Genomic DNA, 17891 nt, shown 5'->3' on the forward strand with positions numbered 1-17891 from the left:
CCTTTTAGGCCAGAATGGAGTCTATGAATCGACCCTACACTTCACTTGTGCCCCCTTTATCCCCACAGCCCAAACTGGTCACGCCCCACACTGCCTCACAGCCTTCCCCACCTCTACCGCCCCCGCCCCCACCACCCCCACCTCCCCCTCCCCCGCCCCCACCACCTCCCCCTCCCCTGCCCAGCCAATCTGCACCTTCTGCGGGCTCAGCAGCCCCAATGTTTGTCAAGTACAGCACAATAACCAGGCTGCAGAACGCTTCTCAGCACTCAGGACCCCTATTCAAGCCTCCTGCACCCTCAGTGATGCAGTCTCTGGCCTCCACCTCACAGTCAGGAAAGCCTCAGATCCTGGTGCCCCCCAATGGAGTCGTTCCCCCACCGCCTCCTCCACCCCCACCGCCCACCCCGGGCTCAGCTATGGCCCAGCTCAAACCAGCACCCTGCACCCCGTCCCTCCCACAGTTCAGCCCCCCACCTCCTCCACTGAAGATTCATCACGTTCAGCACACCACTCAAGTGGCTCCTCCAACGCCACCACCACCCCCTCCTGCCCCCGCGCCCCTCCCTCCCCAAGCACCCCCCAAACCCCTTGTGACTCTGCCCCCACCGACCAGCACCAAGACTGTGCCACCTGTTATGACGCAAGCTGTGCCACCCACGCCTACTCCTCCAGCCCCACCAGCAAAGAAGCAGCCAGCTTTTCCTGTTTCCCATATTCCACCCTCTCCCCCTGCTCCCCCAGGTCCGGTCCCCCCACCCACGTTACCCAAGCAGCAGAGCTTCTGTGTAAAACCACCTCCCTCTCCTCTATCTCCCGTGCCCTCCGTGCCCTCCGTTGTGAAGCAGATAGCCAGCCAGTTTCCACCCCCTCCAGCCCCTCCCCCTGGGGAGCCGCCCTTCAAGCCTCCCTCCACAAATGTGGCCCCACAGTCCCCTCCTGCTGTGAAAGCAAAACCCAAGTGGCAGCCCAGCTCTATCCCTGTCCCTTCTCCGGATTTCCCTCCTCCTCCTCCTGAGAGCAGCCTGGTGTTTCCTCCACCACCACCTCCTCCTCCACCTCCTCCTCCACCACCACCGCCGCCACCACCACCAGCCCCTGCCCCAGCCCCGCCACCCCTGACAGCTACACCCACAGTTTCTCCTGCCTCGGACAAAAGTGGATCTCCAGGCAAAAAGACCAGTAAGACATCCAGCCCTGGGGCAAAGAAACCTCCCCCAACCCCACAGCGAAACTCCAGCATTAAGTCCAGCAGTTGTGCAGAGCACCCTGAGCCTAAAAGACCCTCAGTGGACAGTCTAGTGAGCAAGTTTGCGTCGCCAGCAGAACCCTCAGGGTCTCCCAGCAAAGAGACCCCACCACCTCCAGCAGCGCCCCCCAAACCTGGAAAACTCCATCTTTCTGGAGTCAACCTTCCCGGAATTCTCCAGCAAGGGTGTGTGTCGACAAAAGCGTCTGTTCTGAGTGGGCGTGGAAAGGACTCTGTGGTAGAGTTTCCTTCTCCTCCATCTGACTCTGACTTTCCACCCCCTCCACCTGAAATAGACCTTCCTCTGCCCCCCATAGAGATTCCAGCTGTGTTCTCGGGAAACACCTCGCCCAAAGTGGCAGTTGTTAATCCTCAACCACAGCCATGGTCCAAAACATCCATGAAGAAGGCGCCTCCACCCACACGCCCCAAGCGGAACGACAGCACCCGCCTCACTCAAGCGGAGATCTCGGAGCAGCCGGCAATGGCCGCAGCTGTGCCACAAGTGCCCACCTCTCCCAAATCCAGCCTTAGTGTCCAGCCTGGATTCCTAGCCGACCTCAACAGGACACTGCAACGGAAGTCCATCACTCGGCATGGCTCGCTCTCCTCCTCCCGGGTATCCAGAGCAGAACCCACAGCCACCATGGATGACATGGCGTTGCCCCCGCCCCCCCCTGAGCTGCTTTCTGATCAACAGAAAGCTAGTTACGGAGGTAGTCATATATCGGGCTATGCAACGTTGCGGAGAGGACCCCCTCCCGCTCCCCCCAAGAGAGACCAGAATACCAAGCTCTCAAGAGACTGGTAGTTGCTACCATAGGACTTTATTTTCATGGTGTCTGTAATCAGTTCTACAATCAGCTCACCTGATCACCTACGAATTCTGGTGTTCAGAGCCTCCTAGTATGATGTTTGTATTCAGGTAGTATCCAGCTATGTGTGTGTGTACATGTGCGTGGACACACAGAGCTATACATATATAGAGATAGTGTGTGTGTATATGTATATATATGTATACATATATGTTTGTGTATATGTATATATATAGCTGAGAGTGAGTCTATTTATTCCTTTTCTCTCCTAATCTGAAAACGGGCTAGTGTATTTTGGGTGGAAGAGGCATGGAAGGGGATGTGTGTCCTGTCCCTTATGATTTCTATTATCTATCATGTGGATTGGACCAAAAACTTCTAATGACTTACTTAGAAGGCATTTTGTAAGTGTCCATGTGCAGCTTCTCTGTGCATGTTGTATATTATATATTAAGGAATAGACGTATCATGTGCTGTTTCTCAGTTTGAGAAGACAACAGAATGTTTGGTGTATCGATGGGACTTTTGTGTTTGTTTTTTCCCCAGTTGGCTGACGTTCGAACTGCTTGGCTGACACTTCATCACTCATACGTGAAGGGGCACTTTAAGTCAGGAAACTGTCAGCATCGTGGGTGGGTCAGTAGCACAGTACGGGGAAGTCGTCACAGATGCTGCGTCTGTCCGTGGCGGGGCACAGAGTAAACAGGTCATGGAACTAAGGCATTCTAGCTGAGTCGTGCTGCCATGATCACACCTGTATCTAGGATGTGTTCAGTCACAGGTAAGCTCTTTGCCTGCCATCCACGGATAATGGAGTGCTGTAATGCTGGATAATTCTTTTTGTACTGTTGGAATCTTTTTCATGAGCTTTGTGAAGCCTCATCAAGCTTGGCTTCGCGATCCTGGTTTTGATTTGTTGAAGAGAATATCTGACACAGTACCCCTGGAATGCTCCATCCCAGTATGTCTTTGGGTCACCAGTTATCTTACAGTGTGTGCTTTAGGTAGGTGTTGATAGTAGAGATCTGTAGACAATTGCTGTATCAAATATACACATCCCATGTCCGACACAGTGCTCATTACACAGAACAGAATCACCTTCTGAAATGTGTTTTTGTATGTTGCTCTAGGATGGGTGATTAGGAAAGAACAGAATTGACCCCTGTGCGGGTATCATTGTGTATGGACTGCCGTGTAGAACAAAGAATTCATTTAAGTATGGGACTGTAGGAGAGGGAGGGGAAAATGAGGTTTTTGACAATTTCATCCTTAGCTACTGGAGCACACTAGGATTCTTGCTTGCTGTAGCCTGGCTGTGGAGATTTGTCCAGGTTACCAGGTGTTCCAGTGGAGTAGTGTAGTCAAGTACGTCAGTGACATTACATATTATGCATGTGCAGTTGGTAGAACATGGAATCCTGGCTCTAATGACACACTACAATTCACACTATGCTTATGCTTTTTTTCTTTTTTTTTTTTTTCTTTTTGGTCCTGTGAATTTTTCTTGGTATATGAGAGAAATGTGTCTCATTAGTTTATGATGATAAAGTGACCGTTAGAAATGCAACCTCAGAGCTGCTCTTAAAACAATAAAAACTAGCCATCCCAGCAGTGATAAATGAGCACATCTTGTAATGAAAGTCTCTACCTGTTGTGAATAAGGATTACCAGTGGAAACTGCAAAAATCTTGGACATTGTCCCGTAAAGAAAAAGTGAGGTCAGTGCAGTGGGGCAGAGATAAATAATTTAAGAATAAGCAAAACATGTACTAGATACACAAGGCATTCCTATAAACCCACCTCCAAAAGTACTGCATCATCGAGAATATGAAGTGGCACCACCCCCCCCCACCCCACCCCCGCCCTATCTCTAGGATATTGGTCAGCAATTCAGGTGCTTATAAAGCAATAAGAATACCATTGTGCATTTTTCAAAGCCCTGTTTCTTTAAAAGATACTTTTTGGATTTTTTCATTTGTTCTCAAAGTTCTGTGTGCTTGATATTCTTAGGCTTATGAAGTGACCTTTAACACATCTGCATTGTTAATTTAGGCATCACAGCAATCTCCGTTGAGACGGATTGCCAAGCTCCACTGTAACTCATGAGTGACGTAGTTTCCCATGGTGTTCTTTCTGCCTACAGCTTTATATTCTAAGAATCACCCTTATTTGTTGGGTAAAGTTACTAATAGGAATCCAATGATAAAAATATTCATCACTAGGGTTTTTGTTGTGGTGATGGTCTTTATTTTATATGAAGGTGGACTTCAACTCTCCTGGAGGGGAAAACCAATAATGTTCTCTGTCTTCAGCCCTAAGATACAGCCTTGGTTTGTTCAGTGGGGGGTTCCCTAGGACTTCTTGGTTTCTGTCGGTCCCAACAGCTGTCCGAACCAATGCTTCCAATGCACCACTTTCCGGAAAGAGCAGACATCCTTTAGAATATGGCAGCAAGCAGAGAGCAGGGCCAGAGGAGGAACTATGTCATTTATACCGTAGTCCAGTGGCTTGTCTAAAACAAGCCTTTACATTTCTCCAAAGACAGAAAAGGCTATTCATCAACTTTTTCCCCCTTTGTTTTATGTGAAACGCTGAATAATTAAAAAAAAAAAGACCAAAATAATACATTAGATTATGCTTCTAGCTTTTTATTCCCTAGTAGGGTGGGATTTTTGTTGGGATGTAGTTCTGTGGGGTTCTTTTCAGACTTCTCTGTTATTTTTGTAACTTCTCTCTGGTGCGTCGGTGGAGAACACCTACTGCCAGAGGACACTAGTACTGTGCCTTCTTCCTGCCTTCTGCTCAGCAGCTCTTCCAGCCCCATGTGTCTTGCTTCTGGTCAGAGAAGAAAATGTGGACAGCTGACGTGGCTGTACTGAAGAGTGAAAAGCCTGCTGTTGAGGGCAGTGCGAACAGGTGCCTATTTCAGCTAGTGACACCCTTAACCTTTACCACAGGTAATTTCAGAATCGGATCACCCTGTGTTTAAAGTTTTGGCACCAACTCTGAAGGGCACAGAACCTATTTGGTTAATAAAACAACGGACACTAGGTTCTAGATAAAAAATATGAATGCTAGACTATTCTGTAATGAAATTTTATTCATCTGGGCTTTTACTACCCAAATACATTATTTCTTCAGCTGTTATCATTTTCCCTTAAGAAAAGTATTATTACGGCTTTTATAGGTACCCACTTAACATAAATTGGGTTTTTCCAACTTCTGAGACTTCTTAAAGATTGGTGACTTAAAAATAACAGGAAATAATTTTCATCAGAAAATTTCAAAGTAATGTAGACAGGATGGTGTTTTATAGCCCTCTAATATCAAGGAGCTCCTGCCCACTGATGGCATGCTCAGCTAAGGCTGTGAACTATCTTGGAAGTCCTCTCTCTATGAAAGTTTATTTGCCACTAAAAACAATGCTGTGTTTATCAAGAAAGTTTAAACAAAATTAGATCATGAGTAATTCCCATAGAGCGATAACTAAAGATCAAGATTAAGAGAGCTCAAGCTGTGCATCCAATTAGAATTTCAGAAGCTGCTTTTCTGGGAGAATACAACTGCTAATAAACTTGTGTCAAGGGTGTAAGAATATAAAATAGCCTGGAAAAAAAGTGTCAGGTAATGGTATAGATTGGTTTTATTTGACTGTCAAGCCAACAGAACTGTTTGTCACCTTTTTTTCCTCAGCTAAAAGCAATTTGTTACAAACAGGTGATTTTAAACAAAAAACCTTTCCCTAGTTTTATGTTAATTTTTTCATATACCTTCAGAGCTAATAAATTATAACTGATACAATGTCTCAGATTTTATTCAGGTTCAGACCAGTTAAGCCTCTGTGGTCCTCCTGTTTGATTACAGGTGTAATGACTTGCTTGAAGTAAGGATAATAACCCGGATTTGTATACTAGAAGAGGTCTATTTCTAGAACTCCCTGTTAGGTTGCAAGTACCTCTCAACACTTGGACTTTTGTTTTATACGCTTTACATCATTTATATAAAGTGGGTTATCCCTAACCCTGTAGGAGTATGTGATCATTCAAATTGATGTGATGAATTAGAGAGATGCGAATAAATATCCCACTAACTTTTAAGATTTGTTTTCCTTTAAAAATTCAATAGAAGAACATTTCTACACCTTTACCAGTCTGTCCCTTCCAACTGAACCAGTGCTGTGTTCTCAATGTACCATTGGAAGGTCTCTATGTAAAAGAAACCTAAAATTTAGCTGTAGAATAAATTTGCTAAATAAAAACAATATACTTGATAAACACATAAGGGAAAAAAATCTCCAATTTGTTTGCTCTTTGTTGAAGAGAAGACACTAACTGCTATAATCCCCAGTGCCTTGAACTCTTTTGGAGAAATAGCATTAAAAAAAAAAAAAAAATCCAACAAGCAAACTTTGAGGTGCTAATGAGAAGGAAGAGGAGTATTTGTAGTTTGTGCAGAAATAGATAAAGTGTCTGTCTCACAAGAGATGGCTTCATCTACCTGAATGGGGTCTGGCCGCTTTCTACCAAAGACATTTAGAGAAGTGAGTCGAGTCAGGGTGATGGCAAATGCTACATATTAAAAGATGGCTAAGTTCAGAAGTGACCATGTTGATCACGGATGGCTGTTAATACCAAGCTCTCTACTGTTGAAGCCTCAACCTCTTCTTAGGCAGAACATGCTTGCAGCACTTACGGAAAGTCTTTGCATTTTGGGAACTGTCCATTGTTTGTCAGATTTATTGTAACCTAATACCAAAAACTGCCATTTTTCATGATTCCTACCTACTTCCTGTATCTTTTTTTCTACTTGTAAATAATCCCTCCCAGAAAATAAGCATTAACTGGAATGTTTCAAACAATTTTGCTTAATTTCATCATTGGCCACTAGTGAACTCCTTTTATAGAAATGTACAGTACAATATCATCAGCTTGTGCTAAATGTTGTAAAAACACTGTTTACTGTTTTAAAGGAAAATTGCACATATTTAACTGGGAATGCTCCTTTTCCCATTTCTTGAAAAATGGAGTCAAGGCTTACAGTGATACCTAGGCTGTGGGAGCTTTGCCATAAATAAATAGATACAATGTAGGAATATAGTTTTTTAAAGCATGAAAAAGGCGGCAAAAGGAACTGCATTATAAAGTACCTGATAGAGGACATTATTCAAGCGATTATGCACAGCTCAGTAAAGGTGAAGTTACAATTTTTCTTTCAGCTTTGTTGCTATTTTCTTCTGCTTAAATGTACGCTCTCATTTCATTATGTGCCTTGCTCCCTGATTGTGCAAACCTATATATAGATATATATATATATATATATATGAGAGAGATATATTCAGTACTACTGATGATGTTTTTTTGTTCTGCTGGATTAAGTTATTTTCCAAATTACCAGTTACTGTCAGTGAACTATTGTAATGGCTTAGGACAGTAGTCATACAGTCAGTGTAAATTTGTTTTCAGTTATGTGTTTTCATTATGTCAGCTTACCCAATCCTTAATAAAAAGAATACATAGATTTCATTTAAACACGGGGACTGGACTTTGTTTGTGGATCAGCATCATTAAGAACTTGGTTTTGCTGTTTATGTTGGGGCGTCCAATAAGGTGTGCGGTAAGAACAAATATTTAAGATATTTTTTTCCTTTAAACAAAGTACAACCATATCCAAAAAAGATGCTTTTTTGCTTTGAAGCTTTGGTATCACAATTATGGGTTGGTCTGCTGCCATGTCAAGGTATGTGTAAATGTGGGTTTTTTAAGAATTATTTATTCATGAGAGAGGGAGAAGCAGGCTCCATGCAGGGAGCCCAACGTGGGACTTGATCTGGGACCCCAGGATCACACCCTGGGCCAAAGGCTGACGCTCCACCAGCTGTACGTCCCTAAATGTGTATTTATAATGTAGTCACAAATCACTATCATTTGCCAAACTACAGCAAAAAAAAAAACCCAACACTTTCCTTTTTGTATTAAAGTTTGTATTAAAGGAATTGTATTTAGGGGCAAGTGATCAGAAAACCCTCATGTTAAGTTACAGCAACAGGGAAGGATTTTTCTCTAGTACACTTCGACTTACCACCTTAGTAACCTCTTTGAAAACATTCACAAGACATTTGGACATACTTTGTAGAATTTTATTTAGGTCAAGTTCTTAGTACACAGCAACAATTTCAAATCACAATTTTGAAATTAAAAAGTGAATATTCCCCCATTCATCTGGAGGTGGCTTAATGGCACACACGAGAAACATTACTGGCAATAGACTGCTCCCTCAAGTTTTCCTGCATGATTTCTACTCAACTCCGAACACCAACCCTCCCTGCAGGAGCTTAAAAATACAACTGGCCAGATCACAAATTGTTTAACATTCTTTTTTGTAAACTATTTTAAGAAAAAAGATGCATGGACACAAAATATGAAAAACTGCTTTTCCATAGAGTTCTGAAGTTGCAAAAGACATTTTCACCATAATGTGAAAATAAGCTTTTTGTTTTCGTGTTTTACAAAAAAAAAAAAAAGATACTTTGCAAGGATCACTTATACACAGCTAGGCCCTATCGTTTCATTTGTCAATTTTTTTTTTAAGAATTATGACATTCTCAGTAAGAAACAGGACCAAAGATCAGCATGAAGTAAACGTAAGGTTATGAGCACAACGCCTCCGTTTAAGAACTGTTTTATAAATAAGGCTCTCTCAGATAAGGCTGTTTGCTGTGCTCCTGCCAGTGCTGAAATCAGGTTACCTATTTTTGCTACATAGTACTGAGTGTAGTAGTAGAGGGGTTAACACGAAGATTATTTTCACTAATTAAGGTTGCGCTGAGTACACTCCTTTTAAACAGTTTGAATACTGATGGTATTTATTGGAACAGCATATCTTTTCAAGTATCTTCCTGAAGACATCAAGTAGCACTCGTAATTTTTAAAGAAACATACAGCACATTCAGTTAAGACAGCTGTAGAAAGCACAGGCATGAGTCAGGAACTCTACCGTTGTTAACCAGCTGTTATCTGAAATGAAACATCTAACCTTATCAGTTAAAATGAAAATGAACTAGAATTTTTAAAATCTCAGCTAGCTCTAAAATTCTATGATTCTAAGTATATCATGTGAGGGAAATCATCACCTTAACACCAGTCAGGAGTTCCTGGCCAAAGAAGTTCAGAAGTGAACAGATGGGAAGTGATTCAGATCCCCATTCTTTTCGAAGACTTGGCAGTCACCTGCCAATTCCTCCATCAAACCCTTAGTGGCCTTCAGGACATGTCATGCTCTCTCCACCAGGAGAAAAGGTAATAAAAAATAAAGGAACAGTTCTTAATGCAGAAAGGTACCTGCTAAAAGAAAATGAACACAAAAGGATAAAAGCAAACTACTATCATTTTGATGCCTCTCAGGCAGAAAAATCCTAAGTATTCCTCTGTCATCAACATAAGACTGTTGGGGAGCACAGCTCCATCACAGACCTCATTGTAGAGATGCATGAACCTCTAGCTGGGTAATAAACAGCAGCAGGAGGAGGAAAAGAAGGGGAGGGATGAGAATGTCTCACCTAGTGATGTTTAGAAACACAGCAAAAGTAGCAGGCAGGCCCTTGCCAACCCTAAGATGGGAACAGCAGGTGCCCCTGAGGGAGATAGAAAGCAAGGAGCCAAACAATACTGAACAAGACATCTTAAAAGATTCATATTTATTCCAAATACAACAGGCTGAATCTCTCAGGTCTAGATCTTCACACTATATTGGTTTTTGATTTATTGCCTTGGCCATAAGGTCAACAAGGAAGTGTATTTTCATTCATTTCCCTATGGCCTTTAAAACAGTAGTACCAAAGCGGCAGGGGGCAGGGGGGCCTCTTAAGTCACTTTTTTAAGGAAAAAAAGAAGCACTTCAGAAGGAAAAAAAAATCCCTCTCCCATTAGAGTCCCTCTATCCCGTTAAAACGGTTGCTTACTAGTCAGCAGATTTTAGACTTGGATCATCTTTGCCACAATATTACGTATCCTGTAAGATTTCTGCATTCATTTCGAATTCCTACTACCAACCATCCTGTAGTTCATAAAAAGATAAATGGGGGGAACTTACAATAAATCAAGAAATACTACCTTCACAGACTATTAATAGCATGCAATCTATGAAATATTACATACATTAAAAGTCTCCAATTACTGTAGGCCTGGCCAGTCATCATTACATAGCATCCTTCCAAGACAATATATAGAATTCAAAACTGTACAGAAATTTAAAATATGCAGAAAACCAACAGGTGTTTTAAAAACAATTGTATACGTTAGTACTAAATAATATAGAAAAAGTCCACTGCCCCGTGGATCCCCCTCCACCGCAGGCCTTCCCTGTGAAGGGCTGCGTCAGTGTCTGCTGCATGCCACGATCCAGCAGGCGTCCAACAGGCAAGCTGACCACCACCAACTTTTTTGCACAATTATCTTCCCTGCTTCTGTAGGTGTGAGCTGTGAGAACTATACTGGATTTCAAAATACCCTCTTGCCTAAAAAATCCACTAAGCTTTCTCAGCACAAAGCTATTTAAGTAAAAACTGGAACATATCTAATTTTAAAACAGTTTTCCTAGTTCTATGCCAACGCTAAGATGACTTTGATCTCTCCAGGCAGGTGGTCCTGGTAGTAAGGAACCTGAAGCTCAGAGGACATTCAGGGCCATCGCTTTAAAGGAAAACAGGGCATAAAGAATGTCAAGATGACCTGACAAAAGCATGAAGTGGAGGCAAGTTAATGAAAGCTAAATTCAAAGTGTTGAAGAAATCTAAAAGCAAAACAGCTAACTTGTTTGTGGGGAAACTTCTGCAATTTTGAAACAAAGTCTTGATAAGGGAACTCTATAGCTGGGTCTCAGTTAAATGGTGATGAAGTTTTGTGCGCAGATAACAGATTCACAAGTGTAATATTAACTTTTGCTTACACCATCTGAATTCCCTCATACACCAGTGCACTTGTTCATTTTTCAATCAAATTCCTCTACCTACACTATCCTTTTCAAGGCCTTCAAATTTGAAATAAGTGCAGTGATTGCCTCTCCCCCTTTCACCCAGAACTGGGAAATTACCTGGCAAAGGGCTCTTCTGGTCAAGCCCCTGAACTGGGACAAACCCATGGAGCTGGGTCCTCCCCATAGTATCCAGCTGCTGAGCAGCAAAGCCCTCCTGGACCTTTTCAGGTCTTAAACTGATTAAAGAAGTGATGACTAAAGCCGTCTACCTTACAAACTTCACTGAATGTGAAGCTGTAACTTGTACAGACAAAAAAATATTTATCATTGTTTTGCTCAAAGTTATCTTAATTTTTATCTATGTAACTGGGTAAGTATTTGGCCTCATACTTCTTATCCCACTAGTCTTCGTCTGAGATAAAAGGTTCAAATTCTTGCCAAGAGCAGCAACTTCAAAGGCCAATCATAAAACTGGGAGAGTATTTACCTTTCCTAGAACTAAGTGAGCAAACTCAGTAGCAGCTAACACTGGCCATTAACAACATTCAGAGAGCATAGGAGCAAGCCTTTGATTCCCAGTGACTGTCAAGAGACCTGAAAAGAACTGCTATTTTTCAAAAGAATGTTTTCCTAAATAGTGAAAGAAGTAAAAAAAATAGCTGGTCTGACCTCCTAGATTCCTGGAAACCGTGCCTAAGGCAACAGTCTAGGAAGCCTACTAAGCAGAACATTTCCTCCAGTTCAGTCTCTTCAGAACCTCAGGAAGCTCACATCTTGCCTCAATGCCTACTTCAGTGTGTGAACCAAGCTACCACACGCCACACGTCTGGGTCCACAAGCCATCCCTGGCAGTGTAGTCTCATGCAGCAGCAACACAGTAAAATCAAACCAGCAATTGTTAACCACCCTCAGAATATTTGGGGACTCATTTCATCATCCTCAATCTACAAACTGAAAAACATGAAGTCAATGCAAGTCTGCAGCATTAACTCACTTGGTGCACTCAAGTGCTGAGAGAATGCAGAATTTACAGTGTTAAGAGGAAATAAGCCATCGAAATGGTTATCAAAACGGTTAAGTAGGATATTTAAATACTAGTTCGCTCCTCCTCATACAAGTAGAAGAAAGTGTGGGGCTAGGGTACGGCACCAGGCTGCAAGGCTGACCCTTTAGCACAGGCACTGAGAACACCCAATGCCACAGATTCTGCAGGAGGAGAAATCCCAAGGGTGTACAGTATTCCTGAGAAAGATCCCAGATTTTCTGAATCAGTCTTAACCTGATTTGTTTTACAGGGTTATATGCTGTTTTACCTCTGACATATTTAGAAATGGTCTATTTTAATCCAGACAGCTCAGCATAGTACAAATAACGGCAGAAAGATCCATTTGTTCAGATTCAGCTTGCTTTTTTAATACTGGGGAATAAACCAAAAAAACATAAATAGTTTGTGTCATTTGTATCCTTCCTTCATTTCATTGGAGGGGAATCCCCAGGGCCTTTGATAATCTGGGAAGACCTGACTATTCCTGTGAGGGGACACAGCGCTGCTGAGCTTTACTCAGAATAATGCATGATAGACTCAACATAATTGCCAGGAAAGAGCCCAGTCACTCCATTCATAACTCCCTCATACCAACCATCATCATTCTTCTTGATGACATAAATAATGGCTCCTTCCTGAAACGACAGCTCATCTTCTTTGTCTTTTGTATAATCGTAAATTGCCACAACTGGAGGGGGGAAAAAACAAAACAAAAACAAAACCAGGATGTGAAAAGAATAACATCCCCCAGAAAGACAGAAATAAATGAATGTCCATCCTTTCCCAACTTATGCAGCACTTCAGTGAGTTTCTAAACACAGACTAAAGAAAAATTTTTTTCTAATACCCATTATATACAATAGAATCCCATCTTGGAGAGGTTAGGTTCAAAACAGTATAAATGGCAAAAAAAAAAAAAAAAAAAAAACAAAAAAATTCACATTTAGTCAGACTTACCCTTCAAGCACCTACAGGAAAATACCTTACTGAAGAAAGATGCACAATCCCAGAACTGGGAAAGATGGCTGCTACTTCAGTTGAGTTTGTGTTGAAGCACCGTGTTGTATAAAAATATGTATCTTTAAACATGAGAAGTATACTAGTGCAGTGAGGTGCACCATAAAAGGCAAATGAGAGAAAATAAGGGAATAGTAGATTTACATCCACTCAAATTTTCTAAAGCCTGTGCCTATTCATGAAGTAGAATAAGTGGTGAAACTCCCACAAGTTTTTTGTGTGTCAACGATGGGGATTTGATATATATATTTTTCCAAAACGCATGCTGCGTTGTGCCAATTTAATATATCCACAATGACAAGCCAAAAATTTTAAGAAAACAAAGACACCTGTAAGCTCTCCTGTTATTTTCACTGTTTAAATAACTTGGTAATTGGGGGCTTTCAACAATATCTGAGATAATCTCTGGTTGCTAATTATTAGACCTCTACAGTTTAGTTAAATTGGGATACCTTATAACTTGCTCAACTCCACAGGAAGATTAAATAAAAGGATCCTCTGTACCTTTATTATACCACTCAGATCTTTATTCAATAAAATCTCCATCTAGCCATCAATCTGATAAGTATACACTAACACTGTTAGTTTCTCATGTAAACTTAATCCTCACATAAATAAGAAAACAAAATTACAACAAGGACTTAACAGTGTAGCACAACTTGCCCTAGTTAATGGTTTCTGGCATGCTTTAGTAAAAATTAAAGGGCTTTTTTTTTTTTTTTTAAAGATTTTATTTATTAATGAAAGAGAGAGAGAGGCAGAGACACAAGCAGAGGGAGAAGCAGGCTCCATGCAGGGAGCCCGACGTGGGACTCGATCCAGGGACTCCAGGATCAGGCCCTAGGCTGAAGGCAGCACTAAACTGCTGAGCCACCAGGGCTGAAAAATTAAAGGGCTTTCTTAATCTCTATTTGCCATTATAGAAATCTATTAAGGATACCAGAAAATACTTCAGAGGAAACTAGGAAGAGTTTATAGTGTCTACTTCTCAAAATATAACCAAACATCTAAATACAAATACAATTAGATGACACAGAAGTTTAAATATAAGAGAATATAAGATATGTAGTGTACTTCGTACTTCTAGTCAACCTTATTTTTAGCTTTTCTTGAGTAGATAACATTCTTGATGCGTCTGGAAATGCAAACCCACTGCAAATAATCAGAAGGAGAATATCCTGTGAGTTCTACAAATTCTACCTCCTACATCTCTCAAATCCAAACCCTATTCTCCTTCATCACCAGTCACTGCCCTAGTCAGGGCAGCAGTCTTTAAGAATACACATAGCACTTAGTACCCAAAGATTTTATAACCAATATGAGTGACAGATAATTACATAGAGACACTTTCTAGATTCTCAACTTTGAAAATACTGCTTCCTTACACCTGAAGCTAACACAACATTATATGTTAACTATACTGGAATTAAAGACACACATACACACTGCTTCCTAAAACTAGTCTGCTGGAGATGAGACATCAGTCATAAAAATTCTCATTTCCTATTTATCCTTAATTGTGGACTACCTTAAAGTACAAAACAGCTCTGGGTGCCAAAGGGATAATTCAGAATACTTAGTGTGGTATTAAAGAATTACTCCATGATCAGACCCAACCTGTCTGCAAATTATTCATGACACATAGAGAGGCAGAGACATAGGCAGAGGGAGAAGCAGGCTCCATGCAGGGAGCCTAATGCGGGACTCGATCCTAGGACCCCAGGATCATGCCCTGAGATAAAGGCAGACGCTCAACTGCTGAGCCACTCAGGCATCCCCCACTCTTGCTTTTAACAAAATTTAACAAGTATTATACTGGAGTTACCAACGGACACATGATCAAACATAATTTTTCAAGACCGAACATTATTTGATTTTGGGCAGATAATGCTAAAGGAGTTTTAAAAATTGAGTGACAGTGCCACATGAAGAATGTGAACAAGATTTTCAACACCACTACCTCAGCTGAGGCCCTCATCTCTTGCTGAGGGAGGTATCCAACCTGGTCTTCCCAATTCCTATTTTTCTTACTGCCTACTCTACACTATTACCAGGTTATCTTAAAAAAAAAAAGCTAAAATATAAGTTCATGGGAACTTACTATTAACCTGCTTAAAAATCTTCCACAATTCCCCTCTACCATTAGATTTTTTTTAAAAAAAAGAAAAAAATGCAAACACCTCAGTAGTAGTCAAGGCTTCCCACCACTAATTACAACTTACTTCTGGAACTTCCTACACTCATGCCCCACCCTTCTCCTTACAACCACCATGTGGCATGTGACACTACTCACCATATCCACAAAGGCCGTGCCCTTTCACTTAGAGGATCCCCTCTGCCTGGACGGCCCTTCTTGTCTTTCTTCTTTGCCTGAGAAACTCCTACTCATTATTCAAGACACAACACAAATGTGTCCTCTGAGAAGCTTCCTGGAATCCCCAGATGGGATTATCTATTCACTTTTTGACAATCATTAATAGAGCATCCATGCTGATTTTTAGAGATACAAAGGTGAACAGGACCAGGGACTGTCCTAGTCTTGTGAGGACAGAGATGTCATCTGCTAAGTTACAGTACATTGTTTATATTTCTACCAAGAAGTTATGTCACCAAGCTGCAAGAACACAAGAACAGATGACCTGATGGAAGGAAGGGATATAAAATGGGCACTGACAAATAAGTTAAAGTTTGCCAGAAAGATAACTTTAATAAAGAGTTCAGCTAAGATTCCATCCCAGATCAAGCTTAGGACTGTGGGTAAGAATGTGGGCTCTAGGAGGGGGAAAAAAAAAAAGAATGTAGGCTGTAGGGTTTCACTATCTAGTCCAGATCCCAGCTCTACCACTTGTAAGTTTTCAGAGCATACTTACTTTCCTAAGCTTTTTACTCAACTGAATAATGGGAATCACAATAGGCCTAACACAATATAACATTGTTATATTACAAACAATATAAACATTGTTATATTAAAAGAAGCAATGAACATACAAGATACAGCCCAGGGCCTTGGTTAGGATAAGTAAACACCATCTATATAGATGTTACCTTCTTTTATCATTAATAACTACTGATATACTACTTTTTTTGTACTAACATTTTCTGTTATATAAATTATTTCTGAACCTCAATTTCCCAGTTTGCAAAATGGGGACACCAACTGCCTTACGTATGTCCTTGCATTTTGCCTAGGACATAATAAATACATGAAAATAGCTGTTCTTTACCCAAGTTAAAGCAAGATACTTACATCTATACATTATCTCCATTTGGCTAATATGGGCAATAATCAAGGGTTAAGATAAACCACACCTCCGATGGCAGTGGTTCTTAAACTTTGGGATTAATGGTAGAACTTTAAAAATTCCTGATGCCTGGGTTGCATGCCCATGGATTCTGGTTTCATAGGTCTGGAGGTGCAGATATATTAAATGATGCCTAGATGACTCTAAAATGCAGGCAGGGTTGAGACCTAGGCCCTACTACAGTCTAAGCTAACAAAATGAGTCATTAGGCAGCAGCTTTAACACTGATGCACATTCAAACAAAAAAGCAACCATAAGCAAAGCATGGTTGGGTCTTTTTGTTTTGTCAGAAAGAATGAGCTTATTTGATTTTCATGTTTTAAAAGATCTGAACTTAACAGATAAATCAAACTTTGAAGAACATCTTAGGGAACAATTCAGGCATATTCTTTTAAACTCTAAAGAGTTAATTGGACTGAAAACAACTCACTTCCCTCTCACAAACTTCTCCAGGTTTTTTACATGTTCACTGAAGAGTACAATTTTAGAAAGTAAAACCTTTCTTTGATTGTTTTTCTCTGAAGGAATAACTGAGCTGCTTTCTCAAAGCTGAAAAATGTCATCACTTTATCTGTTAAAATCATGTAGAAGTTTGAGAACAGGGATCCCTGGGTGGCGCAGCGGTTTAGCGCCTGCCTTTGGCCCGGGGCGCGATCCTGGAGACCTGGGATCGAATCCCACATCGGGCTCCCTGCGTGGAGCCTGCTTCTCCCTCTGCCTGTCTCTGCCTCTCTCTCTCTCTCTCTCTCTCTGTGACTATCATGAATAAATAAATAAAATCTTAAAAAAAAAAAAAAAAAAAAGAAGTTTGAGAACATGTCAATGACCAAAGCCATATCCTAGTGTAGTACCTTGGACTTCCTTTTTTTTCCCCCTTAAAAACAGCTTTACTAAGGTGTAATTCAGATACAAAATACAACCACTTACATGTAGAGTTCAATGAGTTTTGCTCATGTTCATTGAAGTTTCCTTTCCAACCTGTACTGGTTCCTAAAAACCACTGATCTTCTAGATTTTATTTAAATGGAATCATGAAGTATGAGTTTTTAGTGTCTAGATTTCTTATTAGTACAATGCTTGAAATCCATCCATACTGTTGCTTGTATCAGTAAGGTTGTTCCTTTTCTTTGCTTAACAGTATTCCACTGAATGGTAGTTAATTCCACAACTAGTTTATCCATTCACTAGTTGGAAAGATATGTGGGTTGTTTCCAGATTTTAGCTACCATAAATAAAGTAGCTATGAATGTTTGATTTTAAGACTTCTTGTGAACATAGAATACGTAAGAAAGGATTGCCAAATCAGCTTGGCAACTATATGTCTAATTTCATAAGAAACTGACAGCTGTTTTGTCAAGTAGCTGAAACATGCTGCACTCTTACCAGCAAACAGTAAGAGCTCCAGTTTCATCATACTCTATCCAGCACTTGGTATTGTCAGGGTTTCTAACTGTAGCCATTCTAGAAGGTGTGTGGTGGTATTTAGTTGGGTT

The 17891-nt window shown here is 41.0% G+C and overlaps 2 protein-coding genes across 59 annotated transcripts in view; one reads left to right on the forward strand and one right to left on the reverse strand.

The window, feature by feature from the left end:
* RAPH1 (Ras association (RalGDS/AF-6) and pleckstrin homology domains 1) overlaps positions 1 to 7592 on the forward strand; it is a 95466-nt gene extending 87874 nt beyond the window's left edge. For 8 of the 9 annotated variants that reach the window (XM_072812979.1, XM_072812984.1, XM_072812980.1 and 5 more), the window contains one exon: positions 9 to 7592. In XM_072812979.1, coding sequence (XP_072669080.1) covers positions 9 to 2060 — 2052 coding nt within the window. In that variant the 3' untranslated portion in view covers positions 2061 to 7592. The remainder of the gene's footprint in view (positions 1 to 8) is intronic. The other variant, XM_072812986.1, reaches the window with a different exon arrangement.
* Positions 2046 to 17891, reverse strand: part of ABI2 (abl interactor 2) — a 122006-nt gene continuing 106160 nt past the window's right edge. For 21 of the 50 annotated variants that reach the window (XM_072813027.1, XM_072813014.1, XM_072813010.1 and 18 more), the window contains 2 exons: positions 12675 to 12767; positions 2046 to 4899 (listed from right to left, as the gene is read on the reverse strand). In XM_072813027.1, the coding sequence (XP_072669128.1) occupies positions 4697 to 4899; positions 12675 to 12767 (296 nt within the window). In that variant the 3' untranslated portion in view covers positions 2046 to 4696. Of the gene's footprint in view, positions 7354 to 8186; positions 12768 to 17891 lie in introns of those variants that run through there. The other 29 variants (XM_072813041.1, XM_072813018.1, XM_072813040.1 and 26 more) reach the window with 4 other exon arrangements.

Source organism: Canis lupus, chromosome 36 (genome assembly GCF_048164855.1).
Source record: "Canis lupus baileyi chromosome 36, mCanLup2.hap1, whole genome shotgun sequence".
Classification (NCBI taxonomy): Eukaryota; Metazoa; Chordata; class Mammalia; order Carnivora; family Canidae; genus Canis; species Canis lupus.